The sequence below is a fragment of the Colletotrichum jinshuiense genome, chromosome 9, assembly GCF_051148585.1.
Source record: "Colletotrichum jinshuiense chromosome 9, complete sequence".
Taxonomy (NCBI): domain Eukaryota; kingdom Fungi; phylum Ascomycota; class Sordariomycetes; order Glomerellales; family Glomerellaceae; genus Colletotrichum; species Colletotrichum jinshuiense.
Genome location: NC_139316.1, coordinates 1463064 through 1476880, shown reverse-complemented (window position 1 = coordinate 1476880; position 13817 = coordinate 1463064). Strand labels below are relative to the sequence as shown.

The 13817-nt window shown below is 48.2% G+C and overlaps 3 protein-coding genes across 3 annotated transcripts; all 3 read right to left on the bottom strand.

Moving 5' to 3' along the window:
• Window positions 1-215: 215 nt before the first annotated feature.
• On the bottom strand, window positions 216-773 carry EsH8_IX_000415 (uncharacterized protein; the record flags this gene model as incomplete). Its single annotated transcript, XM_083266751.1, has 2 exons — window positions 216-244; window positions 314-773. The coding sequence occupies 2 exons, from the start codon at window positions 771-773 to the stop codon at window positions 216-218; spliced, it is 489 nt and encodes a 162-aa protein (XP_083130316.1).
• A 903-nt stretch (window positions 774-1676) lies between these two features.
• On the bottom strand, window positions 1677-3106 carry EsH8_IX_000414 (uncharacterized protein; the record flags this gene model as incomplete). The annotated part of the gene is made up of 3 exons (XM_083266750.1): window positions 1677-1928; window positions 1998-2561; window positions 2627-3106. 3 exons carry the CDS (start codon window positions 3104-3106, stop codon window positions 1677-1679), a joined length of 1296 nt encoding a protein of 431 aa, XP_083130315.1.
• Window positions 3107-5806: 2700 nt separating this feature from the next.
• Window positions 5807-6496, bottom strand: EsH8_IX_000413 (uncharacterized protein; the record flags this gene model as incomplete). The annotated part of the gene is made up of 2 exons (XM_083266749.1): window positions 5807-6354; window positions 6412-6496. The coding sequence occupies 2 exons, from the start codon at window positions 6494-6496 to the stop codon at window positions 5807-5809; spliced, it is 633 nt and encodes a 210-aa protein (XP_083130314.1).
• Between the last annotated feature and the right edge of the window lie 7321 nt (window positions 6497-13817).

Below are 13817 nucleotides of genomic sequence, written 5' to 3'. Positions count from 1 at the left end.
TCAATGGTTCTATGTCTTATGTCTTTCTCTCCCGCCTTCTACCTACTATATTCCGCTCTAGGCCTCGTGTATCTCCATTGAGTTGCATAGTAAGTTCTCCTAAATAGATAATGCCTTATCAGTTGATTCGTTCCACGGGAGGTGTTCTTGAACACAATGTGTTCTTGTTGAAATATTTATGCTTTGTCTCAGTCACGATCAACAGGTCAAACCCCCTACCCTAGGCCCCCTTCTTGCTTGAACTCTGAGAGAACGTGGTTATGAGGACCCGGGTAGAGTGAGGTCTTCCCAGTGCAGGCCTTCCTCCACTCACTCCGATATGCCTTTTCGTGCTTCTCGAGTCTCTCCTCGTAGTCGCGTTGGATAGCCTCAATCCTGGCTTCTTTCGACTTTTCCATGTCCAGTATCTTCCAGGACATGGTGTAGTTGAGCCAATTCACGTTCCACCGGGGCAGGCCGCAGCTGCACTCTGGCTTCTGGAACAGGCCGCCGCAGTTGCGCGCAGGCTTCGTGTTGCCTCGATTATACCTGTCCCAGGCCTGTCGACACTTGTTGTTGAGGTCCTGCCGTACCATGCACAACTCTTCATCGTGGGCTGCGGTCACCTTGGCGATGTCCTCGTCTCTCTCTTTTTGAATGGCGAATAGCGCTTCCTGTTGCGCTTTGGCGAGCCTCAGAGACTTGGCGCTGTGCGGCGGAACAACTCTCCTGCCCTGATTGCTCTTGTGGCAGCCGGGGCTGTAGTGTTCCGCGTTTGGGGACCTTTTGCCCATTTGTGACGGCTGCCTGCGCTGCGTAGTGGGTTCTTAATTCTATTCTAGAACCGAGCAAATGGATAATGCTGAATCAAGGGTATCACGATGGATGGATGAAAAACAAATCTCCTTCGTTCTGTTTGTCGGTTTTTTTGTTTTTGTTTTTTGTCTTTCTTGCCTTGTAGCTACCCGCGCTAAATATGTTGCGCGACTCCAAAGATGAAAAGGACTTTGGTATGGCTGCCACACTTCCCCGGTGAGTCACGCCAATCCTTCCAACAGCCTACATCCCACAAACAAATGCTTAGCCACCCTCCGCTGCTTTATATACCTCTTCCGATTCGAGGAACTCCAGGGGGAAGTCCACGAGTGAGGAGCATGCTGGCCGACCCCTTGCTAGGCTGGTAATATTGACCCGGGACGGCTCCTGGCTGTGCATACGGCCCGCCACCTCCCCCACCCATGAAGGGCGTTGTTTTCGTTTCCACTTCTGGACGTGGCTTTTGTTCCTACGTCTTGAAGAATGAAAACGTCATGGCCCACGTAAGGACGGTAACACTTCCTGTCTCGAGGCTACTTGGGTCGTTGATGTATGTCTCACCCCTACGTCAAACATGACTTGGAATTGATGCAAGTTTGCAGAACACTAAAACGAGGAAATTCCATGTAAAGGGGTTCTGAGTCATTAGAATAAATGCTCATTGTTCTATCATGCCATCTGAAGAATGTATGTCTGCATGTCTCATGCCAATCATGTTCCCATACACTATTGTAATGTCCCGGGCATTCTAACAAAATGGGGGGAACGTGCCAAGGAAAAGTGAAAAGGAAAAAAAAGAACAATTCGTTCAGCTCGTGTTCCAGATACCAAACTCTGAATAAAGTGTTTCAAAATCAAAATTCCTTGATGGTAAGAACGCGCTATTGGATAACGGTGTCCGCTTCGTCAACCTGCAGCTGCAGGGCAAGGGAGTCGGCGCCGTCGTACTTGCCCTTTTGCTTCCAGAAGAACTCCTTGCCAGACTTGGTCTTGGCTCGGAAAGTAGCCTCGGCCTCAACGTCCATCTTGAAGCTGGTGAAGAAGGATGTGCCAACGCAGTACTTCTTTGGTGGGCACTTGAGGTTGATTGTGGCAGACTTTGTCAGGGTCTCGCCCTCGGTATCCTCCTCGGTCTTGATAGGGTTCACAATCAGCATAATTCTTGCTCATTTGCGTCAGATATATGGATCCTGGAAACTTACAGTGGTCTTTTGAACCTGCCAGTTGAATTCTGTGGTCACTTTGGACTGGCCGATAAGAGGGATGCCGGCCGCAGCCTCGACTGCAACTCGGCCACCAACATTCCACTGATTCGCAACACTGAGGCTGTGCGACTTCGTCACAGCATCCGAAGTCATCAGGGTGATCATCTGTTCAGCGGTAGAGTTGCGGTTGTCGAGGATCTGGGAGCCAACTGTCATGGTCTGCCCGGGACCTGCGGGCATGATGTTATCCGTGAAGCCGGAGTAGGCAATGTTGCTGATTGATACGGACTCAAGGTCGTCGATGAAGTCCCAACCCACGTGGCCGATCAAGCCAATATCGCAGTACTGCACGCGGATACGACCGAGGATACCAGAACCGACGGGGACCTTGACCATCGGGGGCGGGTCCTTCACAACTTGGCCCATGACCGAGTACGACCCGCTGTCTGTAGTGAAGTTGAAACCCATGAAAGCTCCCTGGTCCTCAAGGATCCAGAATTCCTTGATGCGGTCGCCATTCTCGAAGGTGAAAACGCCCGCGTCGAAGGAGTTTTCGAGTGGCTGTTGAGAGTCTTGGGTAAGTTTCATGGCGTAAAAAGGTTGGATATGGATATTAATAAACGTACGCTAAGAACAGAGCTCGTGTTTCCACTGCTGCTGGTGATGTTCATCGCACGGAGGCGGGTAGAGCCAGCAAAGACTTGGAGACGCTCTATAGGCCCGTTGAATGTCTCAGAGTGGCAGTTTGCAGGATTGGTGTCGACCAGGTTGATGTCGCCGACGTCGACTGATACGAAAGCATCGCTGGTAGCGATAGTAAGAGAGCCCTGAACTGTGCTTGATGGAATGACCTGACGCCTAACTCTGTCCGGCTCCGGCGTCGTCGTTGGGCGAACAGATCTAGTGAGAGATTCTTTCAGGCGCTCAAGCGCCGTATCATTCAAAGGGCCATGCTCGATTATATTCGGTATGATCTTTTCTAGGGGTGCAGTAATAACGTTGACGCCTCGGTCCTGGATGTTGGCGATGGGAGAAGCGAAAGCGATACCGGGCAGAAGAGCTGCAGCTACCAAAAGGTGCTTGAAAGAGAGTGTGTTAAATGACATGATAAAAAAGACAGGAAAGTGTAAAAAGACTGGCTAGTTCAAAAAAGAACTACTATGATTCTTGAAAGCGAAGGAAGCGGTAGGGAATGGACTGGATGGTTACTGCTCATGATGTTTCCAGGCTTCCATTCTTATACGAAGTTGCACCCCCGGAAACGGATGTTCTAATTAAGTCAGGTTCTCAGCTTGGCATAGATGCCAATATATCAGACGTCCACTACATCCGTCTCAGATTAGAAGAAAGCTCTCAAAAATCATATGTTATGGGGGATCTTTGTTCGCCAACAATATCCAGCGATTGCAGAATGCACACATGGGCTAGAGAATAGCTGGAGACCAGACGAACGCTTTCTCGGTATAGGCAAGGATAAGGTTATTTATGGGTAAGCGGGCCGCGTTTACCTGTCTGCTGTGCTGCCGTCCAGAACTCAATTTTCAGATCTGTACATTGAAAGGGGGATTTGGGGACAAATGGCTGCAGATCTTCGCTGAACTGACTCGCATTAAATCAAGTTGGAACGATCGGAGAGTCCGTAGGAGATGTGATTATATCCACAATGAGAGGCCTATCCTACGTCGAAATGCAAGCGACGCCCCCATCACATGCCGAGAGACACGGCGTGGAGTGCTCAACTTAAGCGAGCTGAAAGGCCGGTCTGAATAGGGCTGGCGATGAGTTCAAAGGCATGGATTCCTGTTCGGCTGCACGAGGCTGGTACCTAGTTCCCCGCATACTATAAGAGCACGCGCAAAAAGGAACAAGATGTTACCTTGCTAAACACACTAGAAATAGATGTTCAGTGGGGCAGAAGGCCAACCACTCTTCAGGACCTAGCAAACTTGTCCTAGTCGACTTCTTGAATGGAAATCATAAGCGCAGTAACTGGTCCTTGAACATAGAGCTTAGGTCCGTTTGCGTTTTTGTTTGAATAATATATGATGAAGTTATTTGTTTGTCAAGCTAACAGGCTCATTTGAATTATTCCTCTGTGTTCTGCAATCCCACTCATACATGTCCAAGATATCGACTTTGTGCTGTGTTGTAGTTTGAATCATGCCTCCCAGATCACCGGCGTCATTTGCCGCCTAGCTTTATCGCAACGCTCAATGTCGATGCCTGCCCAAATTGTAATATTCTTGGCACAGCAATCAATAGAAATGGATACCCTGTTACAGATTTCTTGCGTCAGAGCCTATTTACCGTCCTCGCCAGATCATTGGGACAGCACTTCCGGGATTCCTCTTGAAGAACGACCCCGGATCCCTGGGACCATGGCAGTGCAGCCCCGTTAATGAGTTCGAACAAACGGCCCGAAGAACGTACCACCTATTCATTCTAGTTTCTTGATAGTTTCCCATACTATGACTACGTAGAGGTCCCAACCCAACATGTTACCGAATGGCACTTGAGCTACTTCATGGTCTCACTTCGAAATTGTTCATCTTTAGGGAACAGTTCGTCTCAGTCGAATTTACTCTCCTGTGAGTCCCTTAGCAGAATACTACAGGCTACCGAGTACCTGGACCGGCTAAGGATTGGCCTTAATACAGAATACTACTGCGCCAAGCGTATCATCGCGGGGTCGCCGTGAATGGAATCTCGTTCTGGTACGTCGAAGGCGCCTTGTTATCGCAACGAGATCCATCTATTGGGGATAACGAAAAAGAGAATGTGGCGGTCTTTATCATAACTGATTATGTACTTTGACAGAAAATAAGGGAGTTAATTTGCGAGCACCACGACGGCATCATACATAATCCATCCATCCCATTGAGTGCGGACTAGCCCCATTTTTGTTAAGACCAGAATTACCCATTTTTACTCCAAAAATGCCGATATATAAACATTTTAATTGGGCAAACATTTCGAGGTATTCTCAGGCAATGAACCTCATTGGATTCACTCTGCTCTTGGCGAATATGGGGCCAGTCCGCACTCAATGGGATAGTCCATGCTCCCCTAGGCGTCGTCCACCAACGTTACACTTTCAGGGGTAAAATGAGACATGCCTGGGAGCCAAACCAACGAGAATTGCCTTTCCTGGCAAAAGCAGCGTGGTTCGCCCGTGGATGACGCAAACAGGGATTCGCGGTTTACCACAACCTCATGACCTAAAGGAAAGCTTAACATTTACGAGCCGTACGTTATTACTCTATCTGCGACAGGCCATCCGGGATGTTATTTAAAAAGATATAACCTGCTGACTCATCAATCCAAGACGTAAGGGCCACTGGTGATAAGAATTAATAATGGATGCTTAGCTAAGCCTGATCGCGAAACCTATCCGTTCCAGCTGTGCTCGCCGACGGAAAATGTGGCGATTTGATACAAGATTATCCTGAATGTACAATGTGTGGATCAAGTCTAGATGTTAGATATCTCTTGCTATTTTTGATTTGGCCAAATGCACGCTGGAAGATGTTTCATCACCAGGCTTTGTGGAATCATACTGTCACGTCGATTTTGATGTGTTAAATCCACATCGGCAGCGTTTACGAATAGAGAAAAGAGAAGTCTTATTGAAGAGTACCCCGAAACGAAGCACCGAACACAAGCAAATCTCTATATACCGCCACCAAAAGACTTCCTAGTTCCGCACCCTTTATCTACTATAGCTCTGTAAATGTTGAATTTAGCAGTGCTTTTTTCCCCCTTTCAGCAGGTTCCAGGCGACTTGAAAGCGCTGTCATCGTCGCTGACTAGTGACGCTTGTGGTAGCTCTGGTAACCGTTGACAGCTTCCTCAGGATCAACTGCAAGCTCGTCCTTCTTGTGGTAGCTTTGGTAACCGTTGGCAGCCTCTTCAGGGTCGGCGGAAAGCTCATCTCTCTTGTGGTAGCTTTGGTAACCGTTGACAGCTTCCTCGGGATCAACAGCAAGCTCGTCTCTCTTGTGGTAGCTTTGATAGCCGTTGACAGCTTCCTCGGGGTCGACGGCGAGCTCATCTCTCTTGTGGTAGCTTTGGTAACCGTTGACAGCTTCCTCAGGATCAACTGCAAGCTCGTCCTTCTTGTGGTAGCTTTGGTAACCGTTGGCAGCCTCTTCAGGGTCGGCGGAAAGCTCATCCTTCTTGTGGTAGCTTTGGTAACCGTTCACAGCTTCCTCGGGGTCGACGGCGAGCTCATCTCTCTTGTGGTAGCTTTGGTAACCGTTAACAGCTTCCTCGGGATCAACGGCAAGCCCATCCTTCTTCTGATGGCTGTGGTAGTTGTCTGTAGACGTAGCTAGAGCAACAACGGATCTCTGTGCTAAATAGAATGGCGGTCAGGGTGGAACTTTGCGCAGAAAAGGGGCCAAATTCTTACCGGCATACTTAGGGATGGGAATGACAGCGGCAGAGGCCAGAAACCCAACCAAAGTACCAGAGAGAATCAAGCTTGAAGTACGCATGTTGAAGGAGTAAAATCTTTTTAAACCAATATGAGGATTTTGTGAGAATATATGAAATGGATGTGACTAAAGTCTGGTTGAGAAGTTTGGGGTGAGTTTATGTTTAAATCTATGGAGGGCGTATGGCCTTTATATCATATTGTCTTTAACTAGACACAGTGGTCATCGTCATCAATCCTGGAATTTTTAGCACACCCCCATTCGTCGAAGTCATTGAACAACTTGTACAGCACTGGGGCAGCAAAGACCAAAACGGGGCTATCCGCGGATGGCGAAAATCCTATGTCCCGAAACTCGCAATTTCTCATATCCGCGACTTCCGCGGCGGTAATTCACGGTCTTAGCACGTATAAATTGGAGTCTTCTACAGTTGGGTACCCATTCTCGCTGTTGAATGCCTCATGTGGAGCGTATAGGACTGCCAATATTCGAAGGACACGATGCCTGGACACTTGGCTGCGTTATCTTGTAGGATTCGTTACCCACATCGAGTCCAGACGTTATTTTATCCCAGGTTGACGACATAGGAAGGTGTCATAATCTTTAAATGTTCGGGCTTGTCCTGGAGATGCCCCATGGGTGCTTTTCCTTGTAACTTTCGAAGTAGAGGGCCCGCGATGCGGGTCAAAGCAGGGGACGGGGTGTGACACCGTATTCCCATCGCATATCATGGTGGCAAATGTTCAATGATTTCTTGAGTCGCATGGTAGCATGAATGCTTTCCTGCATGGGTCCAGTGTTGCTGTTGGTTTGAATAAGCGCCATTCTTGGCTCGTAGTACGACCCAGCCATTTTGAGACTAATCTCCGTCTCGGCTGCATAGCCTTACTTTGGTATCCCGGATGAACAAGAGAATTGGTCAAACACATCCAATTCTTCATTTTGGCTCATGTTTGTGTGTTTCCAAGTTCTTCTTTTACCACGTATTGCAGCGGGAACCATCCAGATCGCTGCTCCCAAAGTCATCTGTATCTTTCTAGACATTGCCGCAATGCCTTTCACTTTCAAGCAATTCAACCCGTTACGCCGTTACTCTCAAGTCAAATTTGAGAGTGTTTCCGATTCAGAGGCGCTTCTCAGCTCTGATTCTGGCGACGAAAAGCAGGTCAGAAGATACCACAAATACACAAAATTCGGGGTTTACGGTGCCATTGTTTGCCTTTACACGGTGGCCATCTTCTTAGTTGGCAGCTTCACCCTGAAAACCGAAAAAGCATGTCCGTACGACGATATGACATATTGTGAGTGACCCTTCACGCTTGCCTAGAAGATATTCCATAATGCTGACTGCCTCAGCGCCTGCAAATGAGGCGATTGCATACGAGCGCAAGTCTTTCAGCAATTCTCTGGATGACCAAAACGTCTTCAAAGGCCAGCCAAGAGAGGAGCTTCATAAAGCGTGGCATTCGCTTCTTCAATGTATGAGTTCTTCTTTGATTACTGCTGTAACCTCTAACTTTCTTAGACTCAAATATTCGTGTCCATCAAAACGACTTAGTTCGTATTAATCGAACATCAGTCCCTCTGAACGACGAAAAGGGCGGATTTCTAGCTACCTTGGACGTTTTTCATCAGATTCACTGCCTCAATGTTATCCGGGAGCAGGTTTACCGCGAGTTCTACCCCGACAAGCACTCCAAAGAAAAACAGTTCGAACATGTTGATCACTGCATTGACATGCTCAGACAGGTTTTGATGTGCCACGGAGATCTATCAGTTCAGACCTACAGTTGGATTGACGATTACCGGTGGCCGTGGCCAAACTTTCACGTCGACCACACCTGCCGGAAGTGGGATCGTGTGATGGATTGCGCTGAGCATCACTACATTCCCAGCTTGAAAGGCCCCATTCTCTCGCATCCAACTCTTGGTACGTTTCTGTGAATTTCTCATCCTGGTTGCCATGGTTCTGATTCTAGCCTCTAGGAGTATCATACCGAGGGGATGAAGGACAATGATAGAGAGTTGTGGGGCTGTGCTGTTAGTCCAGCATGCGGGGACATGTGGAGTAGTCTAATGCAATGTTGTGTCTAAAAATGATTCTGCGTCCAATCGGTAATTATTTTGTCCAGTTCAGTATTTCCAAATTCGGTGACGCGTATCAATACAAGTCGTTCGTTTGCATTGCTGGAATCCTGTTGTCTGGACCGCAGTCAGATTGTGAAGTGACTTACCTACCTTTGCCGTTGCATGGGTTATTTCAAGCTACTCCACCTTTTCGCCATCCTAGAGCATTCGCACGGAGGTGGGGATGAACGGCTGGGATTCTATAGCCCTTGTTCTATATAATCTATTGACAGCTTCGTATTCCAACCAACCAGTAATGGCATTCAGACCATAGAGGCATCCTGGTTGATTTCCGTGCCTTCTAGGTCCTTTTATTACCCTGTAGTAAGTGATTTATTTGCATCGTGCCATCGAAGCAGCGTTCATAATGACCTGCCATAATCAATCTAAATCAACCAACAGCCAAGCTGCTTGGCTCAGTGTTCTCGACCAACAGCCTTCATCGGCCAAGACATGCTGCAGCGTTTTTGAGTCTAGCCCGTCAGCCGGGGCTTACAACTTTCTGCATTGTTAAACCCCAGTTCAAGGGCTCAGTGTTCTCGACCGCCGGCCTGCATCGGTCAAGGCATGCTGCTGCAGTTGTTGAGTCTAGCCCGTCAGTTGGGACGCCAAAGCGCCTGGGTTGTAAGATCCCAGTTCGATTGTGCCGCAGGTGTCGCCGTGTGAGACCTTGCAACACCCCTCCCTAGCATTTGATTGGCAGTTTAATTTGCGCGACGGGCGCTTCAAACTTATCGACTTGACTGCACTGACCGCACTGTTTTTCGAGTGCCATCTGTAGATGTCCAAACCAATTTGCGATTTTGCATTCTTGTCTGGACACCGTACATGCCTCTCATGGTCATCTTCACGTCAATGTGTCCTCGGATTTCTGCGTTGCAAAGAAAAATGCCTCCTCATACAACTGTTTGCGTTGTTGTTACAAGCTCTCTACTTGCCTTTACCATTGTCATTTTGTACACTTTGGTCCCTCTCGCTGGCTTCGTCAATCGAGTGGCAACACCTTACCAAGGCCTTTTCCACGAGTTAATTACATCTAGCCGGCCCGCAAATTTCAGCGAGCACGATGATTACAGAAACATGAGCCATCAATTCGACTCCCTTTGGACAGATCTTCTTACTTCCAACGGAGGATTCATCTACAAGACGGAAAAGGACAATCGAAAACACAAATACGGCATCAGCATGTTTCACCAACTTCATTGTTTGGCCATCTTGAGGGGCGCATTTCAGATGTTTCACGAGACGATGGATCCCCATCAAGTCGATTTGAGAGAGACTCCAGCTCATCGCAGAGGTGGGGAAATGCAGAGGAATCCGAACCCACACGAGTCACACTATGACCAAGACCACTGGACGCACTGCTTTGATTATTTGAGACAGGTGAGTGATGTGTATAGCTTCAGAGGGAACTGATTCTTCGTCAAAACCGAGAATGCTCTTTCCCGCCTATAATAGCAAAGCATTTGACTAACCAATGAAATCTATCTTTTTCGGGAGCAGGCCATTCTTTGCAATGCTGATGGAACAATTGAACCTCCGAAGATGAATTCGCATGGACATGAGATAGTGGATGGCATGATTGAGCGTCAATGTAAGGACTGGTCAATTCTGTATACGGCCTCTGAGAATTCTGGACAGAAGTCTACAGAAAAGCCTAGAATAGCTATGATGGAACACGGAGGTTAAACTGACTCTTCGGTTGTGGTTATGTCCTTGAATTTCAAAGCCACGCCCGATAACTTGGAACTTGTAGCATGCACCATAATCTATTCAACATCATATCTTGTCATTGCGGCGCCTAGAATATGAATAACTTGGTTTCGTGTCTTGTACAGCTTTGCGTACGGACCAGTAGGGAATATGCCTGGCAGCATGCTCTAACCACCCAAAGTACGACTGCCAGACCCGGAAACCTGCGGCATATCAGCCTTATCGACAAGGGTGCCTAGGCGCCCGCTGAAGAAATGTGAAAGGTACTTCGCGTTGTACAAGAAGGAAATGACCAGGTCCCACTGACCCATGGCAAATACTACTTCGCTTATAACTGCATGTCTTGGTAGTTCGACCAGAGTCTCGATTGCTTGGTACTTTTTAGTAGGATTTCAATTTCGGACTCAATTAACCCAGTGGGGAAGCGTAGCCGCATGGGACGGTGACTCTAAGGGTGATTGAAGCACCGACTTCCTCGGCATCGTGGCTGTCACAGAAAGTATTTCCTCCTGGGGCATAGGAAACCCATTCTTTTCGTTACCTTCCTCACGTCGCAACCAAGACTCTAAGCAGTAACCATGGGCGAAGAGGAACATCATCAGTTGCTCAAGGGGCAAGATTCTTTCAACAATAACCTCGACCACCAGAATGAGCTCTTCCGACGAGATTCCTCAACCTTCTCGTGGGTTGGGCAATTTAAAAGACACAGGCATCTTTGCTTCGCTGCATTGTACCACGTTACGGTCTTTGTGCTTCTAGGTCTTCTATGGGCGGTTCTTGGTCATTTTCATGGCCGCGACAAGGCTTATGGAGTTAACCTCATTCGCAGTAAGGCTTCTACGTTCAAAATGTTTATAATCATTGTTGACAGATGAGAGCAAAGGCCCCGCAGTTGGCGCTGTCGAGTATGTTCGGACCTTGATAGACAACAATCTTGAGATTGAAAACGTTTACAAAGGTGACCCGCGACCGGAGCTTGATCAAGCGTGGGGAGAATTACTGCAGTGTAAGTAGGCATCTTCAAGCGTTTACCAAAAGTAAAGGAAACAATCTGATTCTCCGGATCTAGACCGAAACGCTGCCGTTCACCCGTCGGAGCTTGACGGCGAAGAATCAGTAACGATCAATGACGGCAGTGGACGCGTTCTCGTCAACCTTAACGTGTTCCACTCCCTTCATTGTCTGAACTCGGTGCGAAAATATCTCTACCGGTCGCAGTACAACGCCACTTATACCAAAACCGAGCTGGAAGGCCAGCTGGACCATTTGTCTCACTGCATCGACGTAATTCGTCGGTCATTGATCTGCAATGGTGATGTTGCCATAATCACTTACGACTGGCGAGAGGGCCATCCGCTGCCTTGGCCTAATTTCAAGGTCCAGCACGAGTGCAAAAACTGGGATAAGATCCTGGAATGGTCAAAAGAACACAGCGCGCCACGACTGAGAGGCCAGCTACTTCTTCACCCAATATTCGGTAAGTCACATCTGCAAAATAAAGCTTGCCATCTCTAATCCAACATTACAGGGCCAGTTTATCCAGATATGTAGTGTTCTCGGAATATCGTAACTAAAAGTCAAGGACACCACAGACGCTGGTCGTATGGCTTTTACGTGATAGAGATGATCTGATACGATCTACTACAGACTTGCTGTCGCTGCTAGTTAGAACGAGACGCGGACAAAAATAGAAACCCTTTATGTCCGCCTCATTCCTCATGAACAGGATAATTGCCCACGCTTTTTTGAACCGATTGGGTTCTTTATTGATATTCGTTTGTGATCCTGGATAATACGCATAACGACATCCCTGGAATAGATCTATCAAAATATATCTCTACACTTAAATTGGTGAAATCAGTTCGGAATGATCGTGGTGGGCAAAACTATGTCACTACGAACGATGAGCACATGATGGCCTGTTTGACCAGGTTGAATTCCTCAACTCTATCTAATTTCTCTTTTCATCCAATATGTTCACGTGGCCCAAGATTATTGCTATGAACGAGAGCAGATAAATGAGCTCAGCAAAAAGTTTCGTAGGCGTGATTGGGGTGTTTGCGGTACGTCGTTCGGCTTCAACCTCGAGGAGGGTGCCAAGACCAGTTAATAGTTAATAAGTGGAGCACGCAACCAAGGCATTGCCTACATAAGGCGCAATATCGCCCAGCACTATTTGTTGTTGACCAAATTTCAAAGAAAATAGGCTATCATACGATATTGGAAACATGCATTCGAAATACTTCCCGCTTCAGAAAAAGCTTCGCGGCTTTTTGCCACAGTATCAAAGACTCGGCGAAGACGAAGATGAAGGTCAGGTCGGTGGCCATTACCCGCAACAGGATGCACAGAGACTGCAACCATTCGCCTGGCGCCCGTCGTTCCTGGTTAGCTTGATCGGAGGATCCGTACTGGTCATTTGCATGGCCTTCATTTTCATGCCTTTTGACCAGTCTACCACTGTCAAATCGTTTCCCCCAACTCGTAGGCAGTCCCCCAAGGGTCACAGAATTTGGAAGCGAGCTAACCTGCGCCAGCCCGATCCACGTCCGTACTGTTCGAACCACACCCGTTGTTCATGTCTGTCCCATCAGCAGAAAGCGACGCTGCGTGGGATTCGTTGATGCCCAGTAAGTATTGTCCCATCGCACCCGCTGATCCTGATGACTCAATCTTCTCAAAAGGCGGACGAGGCTATGTGCTTGTGGAGCACCCGGAAGACTACAATCTCAAGCCGGGGATCCCAACGGACGTTGGGTCCGATAGGTACAGTGTCACGATGTTCCACCAACTCCATTGCCTGGTAAGGTTATCTCTGTCCCCTTCACAATGTGAGACACTAATACGAGATGCAGGGCGCAATTCGTGCGAGCTATTACGCCAACGTGAACGGTAAAGACCCGCACATCTTCGGGGAAGATTCCCTTTCGGAAGGTCAAAAGCACCATGCCCGTCAGAATCACATCAACCATTGCTTCGATTACCTCAGACAAGGTATCATGTGTGCAGGAGATATGACCCTGGAGTCAGCTATGGACCCACCGCCAGGTGACGTGCGAAGGACAGTTGATGGTTGGGGTATTCGGCATCAGTGTCGCAGTTGGGACGATGCGCTTCAATGGACGCTCGACAACAAGGCACCCCCGAGCAATCACACTGGGCTGTCTTGATTTGGCGTACGGTATGAGCATGGTACATACGGGGGACCCGTGTCAAGTCGGGCGCGTGAGAATAGGTAGCAAGCATAAGGGCGGATGAATTTGGTATCCGAGCCTGAGGCCAAGTCCTCCGCGGCCCGACCGCTTGGTATACAACATGCAAGGGGGGAGGGAGCGAGATGCTTGTCGGAAATCATACATTCATACATATCATAGTCGATTAATACGCGTACTTTGACAATGTACTATACATTGGGAATTGCCTAGTTGGGCCCAAGCGTAACGCCCATGATGCAGGTTTAGAGTTGTCGGTAGTGCGATTGCGGGGCGATGTACAGCAGACGTACTTAGGGTCTAGATGGCTCTCCAGATAAACTTACAGC